The following is a 14,872-nucleotide window of genomic DNA, read 5'->3' as shown; positions in this document are numbered from 1 at the left end:
TTAAAAAATAGCAGTTTTATTTTGAAAAATAAGTTAGGATCACCAGTGGCGTATATACGGGAAGGGTTTTCGGGTTCAACCCTCCCCCCCCCCCAGGACCACAAAAAATATATATATTTTTTTTTTTTCTATATTTGTTCATTGAAACGACCTCAAGGTCTTTGACAATGCTTATCACAAGTGGGTAGTAGGGAGATCATGTGATCTATTTATCCATGTATATATCACTATATGCATGATACTACCCCCCTTCTCCAAGAGGAGACATGTGCGGTCTTCACTCCTAGTGGAGTGGGACCTAGTTGGAAACCGGATGACGCAATCGGACGACAGCACGGGAAAATGGTGACTGCGTAGAATCACACACATTTTTTGCACTTTGCTATGAATCGAACCGATGACTGTGTGAGTCGTAGTCAACTGTGTGACCACTGCGCCACTCCGGCCCCAAAAAATATATTATTGATACATTTCTTCTTATTAATCATCCGTGTTGTATACACAAACATACGTCATAATAATATGACTATTGAGTATTGACTGTTGAGTATACACTATAATACTTTACCAACAATGAAAAAAGATTTCATAACGAAATTATGGGTGCCGTATATCAATCAAAATAGACATTTAATCGTACACAGTCAGTTAGTTGCGTGCAGACATAAATACATATATTGTAATATATTATGTATTAATCATATAATACACATATAATATTAATATTGTCATTAACTCGACCGACTCGATCGGACAACGGAGAAAAGACCGATTCCGTTATAATCGTTGAATTTCGCGTGAACGACAATATACGGTGAAATAGATTCTATTTTTATAGCAGTATCGTAAATGACCATGTTAAACATTTTCGTTAAATAATATAATGATATTTTCGTTCATTCTGTTCTATTCTGCCCAGAGTTGGATAGGCCCATGGGGAAAAAGGAATTTTCCCTGTGGGGCCCCCGTCTATGTTTATATTGGGGGGGGGGGGGCCCACTCGGGTCTACGCATTGTTTTTTTGCAGAATAAAATATTCACCGAATAGGAATAGTTTAAATTTAAAACAATTCATTTTTTTATATTAATTATTATTACTATAACTGTTATTTTTAACAATATAATAATACCACAAGTCAAGAATTTGCTTACGGATCTTTAACAAAGTATTTTAAATTTTTATCGTTAATCGAAGACCGAAATATCCTCGTATGTTTCCCCCTCCCCAATATTGTGTTTTTACAATTTTTTTTTTGGCCGATATTTAGTACGGAATTTGTACGAATTTGTACGACCTACGCTAAATTTTTCAAAAATCCCTTACAACCGAAAAAGTATTTTCCTCATATGCCGTTTCCCCAGCTCCACACCAAACTAAAATTACGTTTTCACACAAAACATTTTATTTATAGGCAAAGGTGTTAGATTAAATAGGTATCTAATGCGAGCGAAGCGATCCAATTTTTTTTTCAGTTTGGGGGCCCCAGGGCCCCTTCAAATATTTCCCTGTAACATAAATGCTACCTATCCAGTTATCCACCTCTGGTTCTGCCGTTGGAAAATGAATTAATTTTAATAGGGAAGACTTAATGGTCTAGCTATGCTCTCGATCAACAAAAACGATTCAATTACTCCTGATAGAGTGCTGGTTGAACTATCCAATAAAAAAAGGATACTAGAATTTTTATTATAAATAACTAATAATATAATATATATAATATTTTATATTCTGTACATACTATGTGCATATTAAATAATATTTGACTGTCATAAGTTATGTAAATCTTTGTATTATACCTACACCTATACGCCTATACCCTACCTAGGTAAATAAAAGCTTTTATATTTTAAAGTTAAATTTTATTTTTACTTTTTACTGCAGGTAGGTACTGAAATGACTCTTGTAGGAATTACATAAACGGGATAAATTATTTGGCGGAACTTTTAATTGTTATTCCTTTTTAACTAAATCCTGTAATGATACTCAAAAATATAGTTAAACATATTATTATTAATATTACATTTTCTAACATAATATATAAATATATATTCAATATTGTAATATTATAATATTACAACAACGACAGATTGTAGAAAAATGTATTTATTTAAAACCTATTGTTCCAGCTGAAAACTCGAGTTTGGTAAATACTAATAAAATTGAATAAAGTGTATATAATCAATAATCACTATAAAAGATTTGATTGAAAAAAAAAAACAAAAATCAGATTTAAAACCCTTGATAATCGGCTCGCATGGAATGTAATGTTCAGCGTAATGAATTCGAGTTATTCCGTTCTTCCTCGTATAATGTTTATACAATTTATCGAGAAGATAAAATATTAAAATACGTTAAATTGTTTTCAACAGAACAACATACAACGCAATTATTTGCCGATGTTAATTCCAATAAACTATAATACAATATTGAATTAAATTACAATAATTTTGATACCTCAAATACATTCTCTGTAAATTATTGTTATAGGGACCGATTACGTGTTCAATGATTAGGGATAAACGAAGCGCAGACTTTGGTCGCAGCTAGAGTAGGTCCCTATCTACGGGACTGATAAAATGTGGTCCAAAAAAATATAAATGCACCTAAATAAATGCTCATACTACTACCGTATAGGTTCATCAATAGATAATAGATAATAAGTATTATTAGACATTACTTATTTGTCACTTATTAGTTATTAGTTATTACCTATCCATGAGGCCATGCCAATATTACTTATGAATGATTATTCATAAATCATATTCACATAGAACGGGTTATAGTTGCGCGTAAGATGTGTTTCTCGTTAGTACCTAGTACCTAATATAAAGCAGTAAAATAACTAGATCAAAATTGTGAATCAATATAAAAATCATAAAATTATAAAATTAGCATATATTATTAAATAATAAATTGATTTAAAATTTTATATTTAAATCAGAAAAAACCAATATGGATATCCAAAATTTAAATAAAAATTTCACACAAAAAATCTAAATTTATAATAGTTGCAACACATTGATGCCTATTATATAGGTACACTTATCGTCGTATATTATTTATTTAGCGTATGGTTATTTCAACTTAAAATTTAAGTAAATATTTAATGTAATAATATATCGACGATTCGCCGAGACTACGGCACTACAACAGCCGGGCTTCGATCATTATTCGTCACCGTATTTTCCCAGCTTGAATTGTGATGTTCATTTCTGCGTTACAACGATTATATAATAAATTATCATTGCGCGAGTAAAATGGTCACATCGGTCTTAACGCGATTATAAACTCTTGTGCCAGATGTCAATTAACATAATAATATTTTCCCCCCCGACCGCCGAGTATCACTGCAGCAATTTATTCCAATCAAAATTTAATCGGAAAGAAAAGAGCATTTCTTAATTACTGCAGCGTACCCATAACCCAATTATTAAATAGTAATTATTATTGTTTGGGCGTCGTCCGTCAACATAATACGTCTTCTACTCTGCACTGAAAATAGTTGCGCAATTAGTAACTCAATTATTGCGTTTTTAATTAATGGTTTATTTATTTATTTATATTAGTTATTAGTCGTAAACTTAACAGTCAATATCATTTTTATATTTAATGAGTAGGTATCTAATATGATTTAGGTATTAGGGATGAATAAAATAGTATAAAGCATTGCTCACTTGATATTTAAAATAACAATACTATTCACTATAATCAAGTAACATTCAAAATGTAGTATTTTATAGAAAGTATTTATGTTTATGGAAATATTTTTTTTTTATATACTATTTAAAATTAGTACGAGAGAAACTCTAAAAATATTTTCTTGTAGATTTTGAATGACAGCTCAATGTATTTTAATTTTATATTCTGAAGCAAAGTATTTTTTTTGTAAATTTCAATGTATAAAAATTGAATTTCAAACGAAGTTATACATTTATAATAATACCTATTAAAAGATTTGATATTTGCCTCACTGAGTAATTCCCCTAGTTCTAGATTGGTCCGTCGCTCCCACAGGTCGGTTGAGTGATCTTTTTTTGATGGTAGTAATCGACTATCGGAAACAGTTAGATATGAATAAGATGCATAACAGTGTTGTACCAACACACATGAATATATTATGATCAACTTTCATAAATATTAATATTATTAGGTTGAATAATATTATAATTTAGATCATGTTTCATGTACCTATTTAAATTCTTCTTTCGCTGATCGTGTTATCTGTTGGTATCCGAGATCAGGCAAATTAATGATATCCACATTGATACTTGTCACTCTTAAATGAGCGTCTATTAAATATATCATCTATAATGTAATATGTAACTAAAGTAACACATTGTCTCAAGGCTATAGTCATTGATTGTTCAGTAAATGTGTGACTACAACTATTGAATATATATTTCCGATCTTGCACTACATACACATAATGTCACCTTGGGTCCACTGAATTTCATATTCTACCGAGACACTACCAAATTTAAAGGAAGGGGTAATCGGGTAATTATAATGTGTACAACCATGGTTCCAATAACAATAATAATAATAATAATAATAATGTTTTAATGATTTAATCTATAATGGGAACATATGCATATACCCTTATAAATAATATATCCTTAGAGATTTGGAAAAAATAATACACCTAGTTTGCTGTTGCAAGATTAGCGGTCCAATAATAGCAGTACCAGCCCATCCGAAATAAATCAAAGTGGCCCAGTTCTTAGGACAATTGTCCAAAACTTCATAAGGCAACCGAAGACGCTTCATAGCAGATAATACATAAAAAAAGAAGAAAAAGAGAAAAAAAAGTAAAAATATGTTATTATTGTTTGAAAACATTCAATTCAGCTTGATTGTTTAAACTTGATTAAAATAAAAAATGTTTCAAATACATGATTGGTTTTAGATTAAAAAAAATTGAAAATATGTGGCGATAGTGTTGGATAGTTTGTTTTTGTGGATATTTACACTGACCGTAACCATGAGATCTGAAGGTATGATCCAACAGACACTCTGTATGATAAGAATATAGGACAATAAAATGTGGGACAGAGGACCAATAAATCGAGGATTGCAGCTGATTGTAGAATGTATACAGTGTAAATTATTATGATATATTATAATGTTTTTGTGTTCTAAAAATTATAGAATCAAATAGTATTTTACGTTAATTTGTCTATAAATTAGTTAGTTCTTAGCAGTTTGCCTATTTATTAAAAAAAAAAAAAAAATCATAAAATATAAGAATAGAATCAGTTGCAAGAGAAAAATTAATTTTCTCAACTATCATTTGCTTTTTTTTAAAAAAAACAAACATAATTCATGTTATTATTTATTATTATACAAAAAAGTAATAACACTTCATAGTTAGGTATATTATGTACATAGAATTATGTTAAGTTTTAAAAAATAAATAAATATGTATAATATGATGACTTTTAAATACAGATATCCAACAAATTAAACAGATCTGAAATTGTCATATTGTGACATAGCTCAAGGTAAAGAAGTAACTATGTCATACTACAAAAAAAATATTATATAGCTAAAAATGTGTATAATTTAATTTTTCTTGTATAGATATATAGATATATATTTTGTATAACTTTTTTAGTCGAAGCAGCCGAGAACTGTACAGTTTTTAATTCAATAATCAAACTGTGTTCAGGCTTAATAGTAACATTGTTAATTAATAATGATTATTAAACCATGTGATTTACAATTTTATGGTAAAACTTCGAAGTCCATTCAGTGTTTATTTTAACAGTCTCAATTGTCTGATTGATAGTCAAATCAGCTCCTTTTAAATAAGCTGACGATTTATTAATGAATGATTGGATCTGTAACAAGAAAAAAAAAAAAAAATACATTTGAGTGAAACTTTTTGTTTTTTTAAAAAATATCATCTCCTGTTTATTACCTCGTCTAATTCTTCTTTGGTTTTCATTTGAGACCCAATAACTTTTACGTATCTACCTACACGATCACCTCGAGGTTGGTAACTAAAAATATTAAATTTAAAATAATAACTATGAACTTTCAATTTATTTTAATTTGTTGATTCTAGGTACATAATGAATAATGGCATTAACATAATAATATTTCACGATAACTCACTATTCAGATATATCAGCAATTTTACGATACAAAAAGTCTTTTGCCACATAAAATCCAATGTCACTGCTGGCTACAGAATAGAACACTGTGGCAGCGTCTTGCTTTCGAATAATGGAACTATCAAGTGACCAATTCAAATACCTAAATCAAAAAACAATGTTAAACTGTGTTGTCTCTATTACGCATAAAAGATATCAATACCTGTTCAGTAACCAAGTTTCTGAACTACATCCTAATGCTGAGAGTAATTTCGCTTTTTCAGACCCCACGTTTGAACGCTGATAACGTTCCCATAAAAAGTCCCATTCTTCAACACCTCCGTATTTGATCGCTTGACAGTAAATAACGGGTTTCAGTTCTCTAGGCAATCTAATATATTTGGATTACAGTTTGTATTTATAGTTCAGTTATACATAAACGTGGCTCACATATTATTGTTGTCTGGGTCTGAAATTTTCATCCACTTGCTAAATAACTCCAGAGCTTGTTCGGTGCAGTCTTTTATTCGGTGACGGCAAGCCTCGGCGGTCACGAGATTTTTAAAACGGATTTCTTCAAATCCGTTGAGTTCAACGGCCATGTCTCGGAATTCGCTGTATACAGACGACAACATACGTTGCATATAGTTCTAAAACAGAATTCGATGAAACAACATCAATTCGGATGGTAGATACATATTCAAAATAATATATTAATAACAGCACTCGTGGCTTATAATAGAAATTGAATATCCATAAAATGTATTTTTTATATTTTTGATTTTTACTTTGAATAATCAGCTCATATTATACAACTACTATTATCATGGTTAAATCCACAATCCACTGTTAAAAGTCCCGATTCTTAATAATTAATAATAAAATAAAAAATGCCTTATTTATACTAACTTGGAACACTCCTTGGTTCGGGGTCCTTTTCATTAATTTATTAATTGGGCCCAAACCACCCAATGCAGCCAACCATGGTGCATACTCTTTTTCGTGTTTTAGATATTTCAACAGTTGGAAAGTGATTCCATAGTCCATATCACCGACCTGTGAAAAGCTGAACGAATCATCGATCAGCTGTACTCGGTTTAATGTGTGTATAGTTTTGTATTTGGTTGGATCGTTCAACGTAGAAACAATGCCCATCCAATTTCGTGTGTCGTATAAAACTCTGTACAAACCTAACGAAAACATATTAATATAATGAAAATAACATATCATAATTTATCAAATGATTAAAAGGCTTCGATTAAATAATAGTCCATAATATAAGACCTACCGGCCATCTGCATGTTATAGATGACCCACTCGTTGTCTTTGGCCAATGGCGTGGTTAGGTTGTTGTTTTCGCAATTCAACCAAGATTGGGCTTTTGTCTTGTTAAAGTCGGCCTCCATAGAAGTCGTCATAGTGATTGGTATCCACCAACAGCTTTTCTTGTCCGTACCGTTAGATTTTATCGTCAAGAACCGTTCCTGCAGTATTTATAATAGAATAATATGCATATTATTTTTTTTTTAACAATAAATCTTATCGACAAGTAATAAGAGAGCAAATTATTATTAAATATTATTCCCGAGTTTACCTGCGACAATGTAACCGTATCCGCGGAATAATCTCGGATGACTTTCAATACGGGATAACCGGTTTGCAACGTCCATGTGTCCATTATTAGTTTCACGGTGAGGTTTTTGTCTAAAGTTCCTTGGCGGTGTGCTTCCTCCGTCAATGAACTCCACAGATCATCCTGTTCGGCGTTGGAAAATTTGTGTTTGTTTATGTAGTTTCTAATGCCTTGTTTGAACGTATCCTCGCCAAGGAACGTGTTCATCATGTGCAACAAAAATGAACCCTTCGTGTACGATATCGTGTCGAAAATTTGTGCTATTTCATCGGGATGTCCGACGGCTACCGACACGGGATGTGACGATTGAAGCGAATCAAGATCCAAAACGCGTAAAAAGTTCTGAACGGTTTCGACTTGGAAAGAGTTCCATTCGGGGTACAACTATATAGCATGAAGTAAAAATATCATAATAATATTATGATCATGGTTTTGCAAAATAAATTAGAAATTAAAGCGTTCAGCGGTAATGAAACTTACGAAATCCACTCCGCGGGCTGCTACGTACGTGGCAAATCCTTCATTCAACCAAAGGTCGGTCCACCATTTCATGGTAACGAGATTACCAAACCATTGGTGAGCAAGTTCGTGAGCGATAACTTCGGCTACTCTATGTACGTTATCAATTGTAGCAACGTCCGGATCAATTAACAACGCGGTCTCTCTAAATTATTATTTAATTTAGTTTTAGTTTCCGTAGTAGAATCGAAAATAGTTATTGTATTTACGATGACGAGTATAATATTTTTAATTATTTTATTTAGAATATCTTCACTAACACATTTTTTTGTAAATAAAGGCTTTAGCCTAACTAACCAAATTATCGCACGAACAGATAAGAATAGAGTAGGTAGGTAAATAGATTATTGGCATGTCACCGGAGTATTAAAATTAGGCATAATATGTCTATATTAAGAAAAATATATTTTGTGTCATAGATTAAATTACTATAATACTATTTAAATCTTATAGAATAAGACTCCTCATATAAAAAATAACATTTAAATTAAATTTTGCAATGTATTTTGTGTTTATAATGTTATTGAGTAACACAGTATTAGGGGGTGGATTCAATCTCGTGTAGTCGTGTCAATGAGTTTTGGACAAACACATACCTACCCCCCCCCTATAAAAAATTCTAAGAACACCATTGTTTAATTTTTGAAGTTAAATTACTAATTTCCATTAAGTGTTTAAATATTTAAACAAGTTTTCGAATTATTGAGGGGAGTTTTGAGTCGGGGAGGCAAGTATTCCATATGAGAATAATATGTTAATTTAAATATTTAAAAAAAAACCGGACACAGATGAAGTAGCTATACCTAGTAGGTACATACTATAAAAAAGTAACTTTTGAAATTATAGGGTAATTTTAATTACATTTCACGAGAAATCGCAATATTTTTTCATAAAGCTAGAGTATAGTTATTGTTCATTCATTATTATTATTAGAAAATGGTATATTATCTAAATTCAACTTAACTTCTACATGGTTGATTTTCATCTGACACTTCATTGAATATAAATTATTTATAAAGGTTATATATATATATAATATATTATTATGACTATACCTACTTCACGTATATTTCCCCAATATTTTTCTAAGTGTACATAATATCCACACTGTGGCAGTATTAATTATTTTAGGACCCTTATGCTTATATTACTCTAGTATCTATTGGAAACGTAAAATGAACTCTTGGAGATGTATCCGAACTTGAACGACATAATATACGATTTACAGACACTATGCGTTTTAGTATACCTAACGATTATAATATAATATAATATAATATAATATAATATAATATTGATAACGATGAAAATATCAACGGATTTTAATAATATTATTATAATTTATAACAGAATTTATCGTATTGGTATCTATTTACAAACGCTCATATTACGTACCTATATGTGACGAGACCCCAATTCTCCATAGCACCGGCAGAAAAATCGGGTATGGCCACCATGTCTTGTTTGGACAGTGGGAATTTTTCATCGAAATAATCCTCGTAGTATTTCAGCACCAAAGGACCCGCGTTTTTGGCAAGTTCTGTTTGACCGGCTGCGTCCTTCCTGGCTATTATACGGAACTTCACTTCGTCATCTCGACTATCCGCCTCGATGTATGCGAAATCTGACACCATGTATGCTACTAAGTAGGTAGACATAGGTACAGATTCTTCAAATTCGTCGAAAACATAATCTGGTTTCGAAGGGCTATAACATGAATTAATCACATTGTACATATTATAATATCGTACACAATATTATTCGACAATATAATATAATATATATTTATTTTTACGAAAAACGGTATTCAATCGACCTTAATCTTGAATAAATTAAACTCACATGGGTGTTTCTTTCATCATTTTCATATTACTAATCGAAGTCAATCCTTTTTTATGACCCAATCTTATCTTGAATGTGGCTTTATACGCGGGCTCGTCAAAACAGGGGAAAGCTCTTCGCGCGTCTGCTGGTTCGAATTGTGTTACAGCTAACCATCTGCGACAAAATATTATGTTTTTACATTATTAGAGGAAGAAATGAAATCACGAAAAACATTTATTTTTATTTTTTTATGACTTGTGCTGTGCACTGTATTAATATTATTATAATAACGCACCTCGTTTGATTGTTTTCCTTGTCCACGTAGCTACTTCTATAGTAACCTACTAAATCGTCGGTGATGTTTCCGGTAAATGGTATAGTCAGCACGTATTCGTCACCGGGCTTAAAGTTTACGGTTGACTTGACGTGCATAAGTTCTTTCTTTGGATCAAAAGACACACTGCTCACTGGGATGACATTTTCACCACCGTTGGCCACAACGACACTTTTAGTATCGATGTTCAAACTATTAGAATGCAGTACTATGGTATCGGTGGCTTCTACACAGGTCATCTAAACACATTAATTATATATGTGACGTTATTATAAATTATTTTTAGTTTTTTAGTTTTAATAAAATTAAGGTAAAAGATATTGTAGTTGGCACGATACTAACGGGTTATAACGGGATATAGTAAGAAATTTTAATTCTGAGATTTCTAAAAAAAATATATTTTTTTTAAAAATATTCAAATAAATTACAACAAATCATATTATTATATTATTTTGATCTTTTTAATATGTTTTATTGGATATTTTTCAAATTTGGAAAAGTTTTTTATCGAAAATGTACATGTTTTGTATTATTTTAAAATAAAATTTAGACATTGCCTTTTTTGAAAACGTAACATTGTAGTTATTACGTAGTTAATGTGACACGTGCCAAGTAGATGCAAACTCACTTGAATATCGACAACTCCTTCAAACATGAATTTATCATCCAAATACGTTGTCACGTCCAGTCGATAGCTAACTGGTTTAAAATTCGTTGGCAATTTGAATTCGGAACTTTCTTTCGAATTAACAACCGATCCCATAAGGAACAAAGCAACGATAAATATCATTTTAAAGCCCACGAACTCCATTCTAAAAAATTTTAAACATGCAAAACATAAATTAAAGGTAAATAATAAATATAATTATTACACACGGATATTTTTTTTCTAATTCTTAAAATAGTTTTGAACTTATTGGCTTAAATTAAAGAACCTAGCCCTATTGTGGTTTTTATATAACAAGTTAATTTTATAATCTATAAACTTACTTCAAATGTTTATAAAATGTCCATATATACAGCGCAAATACTTATAAAATTAAAATTCCATTTTTAATAGGTATTATGATTATTTTTACTTACTAGATTCAATTTTTCTTTTGGCTTTGAAAGTTAAACTGTTAATAATATATATCATTGTTTTATAGTTAAGTTTTCGTTGTATTTTTCACCTTAGTTCAAACCAATGTTTTATGAAAATATAAATTTAAATTCTACTATTATATTAAAATCTAAAAAAAATTATTTAAAATTGTTCAATTTATTGTTCACAGATGTATTGCTTTTGATACTTGGTCTAATCGAAAAATTTTGAATCTTGTCATTTATGAAAATAAATATAAATATTCTTTGATGTTTCGATGTATACAAGTATACTTCAAACGCCTTCAAATGCTTTTTTGACATGAATAGGAAGAACTAAAAAAAGGTTTTTCAAAGTTCAAATTAATTTTAGGTTATTAACGCAGCATGAATTTTCACACATATTTTTACTACATTTATCAATTATTCTCAAAATGTATCAAACTGTATACTATATTTTCTATCATAAATATTTAATATTGACGTAATTACATTTTATCTTGTTAATCAACAAACATATTATTTCAGTATTAGGATCGTATAAAATAATTATTTGGCCAGGTACTAAAGAAGGTTAAAAAATAGGTTTTGTTTTTTTTTTTTTTTGCGAGAAAGTTGTTACGAAATTGCTTACACAAAAATTGGCAAGTAGTCAAGTAACTTAATTTTAACCTTGTAATAAAATAATAAAATAAAATATCTAATAACGATTAAGTTTTTTCACAAATAAATATTTTATGACAGTTATAAGTTATAAATTATAAGCATTATACAAATATGCTTATTAAACTTCTAAAATTAATATACATATAAATAATAAACCATATTTTATGTATCTGTATATGTGTATGTATTTAAAACGTTTAATGTGAAAACTTTATTTAAATTTAATATTTAAATAATGATATTTTGGTTAATTTAAATATTTCAAAATAAATCTTAATCTTCAAACATTAAAAATGTATTTATTCTCAAAGTTATTCACATATAATCTAGATTAGAGTTTAAGAACTTAAATAAGCACTGTCGTTTTAAATGAATGACAGAGAAAACCTCTGTCAGAAATTTTAATAAGTTTGGAAATTCGTTTTTCATATCACGTTTCAATGTTTCATAAAATATATGATTCCCCGCAATAAATCCGAATACTTAAATATATTTTTAAATTTAAAAAAAATGTTCTTGATATAATTACGACAAGCATACATTATAATTACAATAAATTTATAACGTATTCAGTGTATTTTTTTCTGAATACATTTTCGTCTTCTAAAATATTCGTTAAAACACTTGGTCATTTTTTTGATCCTCTTTACCAGTACTTTTAATCGCATACCTATCATATTATAGAATTATCCTATATATTTTATAATTTAAATAAATTACGAATTTGTCTTCTTTCTATTCTTACATAAAATAGAATCCATTATCAGTTTCTGAATATTATCGTATATAAATACAATTTGTTAACTTCTAAAGATATATTTTTTCTGCAAATCATGATGTGTATTAATATAGTTTCTGATTTATGGCTTATTAATTAGAATATAATTATTCAAAACATGGGTCTATACCATTCGGAGGAGTATAGAAGGTTAGATTAAAAATAAATAAAAAAATATCTGCAATACTTTTTCTTTCAATCTAACCTTGTAACAGTATTATTAAAATATATAATACATCAATCAATCGGTAAAAAGATGTATGTACAGAAACACAGCAATCACTTTAAAAGTTTAAAAATTAAAATCATAATCAACAGTCATTATTTTAAAATTGAAAATCAATACTGTATGAAAAAAAATATGATATAGACTAGGTAGTATTTTGTTAATCAAAAATTACAAAACAGTAAGGAAGATTAAAAAAAAATCCCCCTGTACGAGTAATATGTTAATTATTTAATATTATGTTGCCTTATTTTCATACTATATATATATGTCTACTAACTAACTTAATAGCATATATTCTATACATATTAGTTCATTAATAAATAGCATACATGTGGTCGTTGAAATCATTTCAATGTTGTTTTAATTTTTAAGAACACAATCGATCCGGTTATTTCTTTATCTCAAATATACGCAATTATTAAACAATTATGCATTTTATACTTGATAGTTAATGTGCAAAACCCATTTAGTAATACCTATTCAATTCTAATGGAAATCGATGACATGTGCAGATATTTAAAATAATCGTTAGTCTAAAATATACTATAATATAATATCGTCTTTTGATTTTCTGAATGAAGATCGAATTATTATGGGTATCTAGTTAATATGATTTCGAAATGTAAAGAAAAATGTTAATCTTAACTATTCTAAAGTTAAAAATCAAAATTACTGGTCGCCAAATAAAAACCAAAATTTTGTAACTGTCCTTGCGAACAAAATTGGTAGATCTTTTAAATTTGTTTATTAGAATATTTAAAACAAAATTATGCAATAATTATGCTATTATGGTACGAAGTTACCTATACATATATATATAAACAAATATTATTCTATCATCTCGGGGTAAATCTCGAGATGGCTAATACAAGTTGTAACAGCAGAAATAACTGCCAAATGTAATTATTAACTAACAACCATGTTATACATTTTTCAGATGTATTTATTACACCATGCATTAAGCACTGTCGGCGGGAAAAGTTCTTTTCTACAAAACTGTCAACACAATGTAATTCATTATTATTATTGTAATTTGGTCGGATTTATACATATTCGAGCACTCGTCATCCCCATAAAAATCGTGCTGCATAATTACAAATCCTACACGCCCCTGCAGATGACATAAATTAGGTACCTATAACTACGTTATTTTATTCATGTTTCCCGGTCGGCGTTAAATTAATATTTATTGCGGAGATGTATTATTTACGTAAGTACAATATACAACACTATAAATCTGTATGACATGCGCCTTACCTGAGCGATTGCATGTTTCGGGTTTGACGGTGATCTGGTGACGATCGAACCACTACTGAAATTAGCGCCTACGCCATCTAACAGGTTAAGTACACACACAAGCGCGCAGGTTATCGACGGTGAAAATAATATTACTAAACCGGTGTGCGTGTGGAGGTCATGGACGTTATATTATTATATTATATTATATTATTATACTGTATTTGTAAACCGTCTGTGTACAGTTATACGACGAGGGCAAGATGGAACGCACCGCAGATAGTGCTCATTTTTTTTTTTTTTGATAATATGTATTTTAATTGTTTTTGGGTGGCAGTTTTGACGACAAGTGTATCGAAGACAATGAATGACTGATGTGGTGTCGATCCTATAAAAATAAAATAATATAAGGCAAAAAAATCGACCAGGCACCAGCATAATATTTACCAATAATATTTACTCCTCGTTCTAATA

At 29.5% G+C, this 14,872-nt stretch overlaps 1 protein-coding gene across 1 annotated transcript; it reads right to left on the bottom strand.

Annotated features, from left to right (window-relative positions):
* Positions 1–5,319: 5,319 nt before the first annotated feature.
* LOC100168750 (aminopeptidase N) lies at positions 5,320–14,653 on the bottom strand. The gene is made up of 14 exons (XM_001944729.4): positions 14,420–14,653; positions 11,035–11,218; positions 10,368–10,645; positions 10,091–10,246; positions 9,644–9,955; positions 8,210–8,393; positions 7,691–8,113; positions 7,385–7,580; positions 7,006–7,286; positions 6,547–6,746; positions 6,320–6,487; positions 6,119–6,259; positions 5,922–6,003; positions 5,320–5,841 (listed from the first exon to the last, which is right to left on the bottom strand). The coding sequence occupies exons 1-14, from the start codon at positions 14,431–14,433 to the stop codon at positions 5,704–5,706; spliced, it is 2,757 nt and encodes a 918-aa protein (XP_001944764.2). The 5' UTR covers positions 14,434–14,653; the 3' UTR covers positions 5,320–5,703.
* Positions 14,654–14,872: the final 219 nt, after the last annotated feature.

Source organism: Acyrthosiphon pisum, chromosome A1, assembly GCF_005508785.2.
Source record: "Acyrthosiphon pisum isolate AL4f chromosome A1, pea_aphid_22Mar2018_4r6ur, whole genome shotgun sequence".
In the NCBI taxonomy this organism is placed as follows: domain Eukaryota; kingdom Metazoa; phylum Arthropoda; class Insecta; order Hemiptera; family Aphididae; genus Acyrthosiphon; species Acyrthosiphon pisum.
Note: the sequence above shows the minus strand (reverse complement) of the source record. Positions and strands in the feature narration are given on the sequence as shown.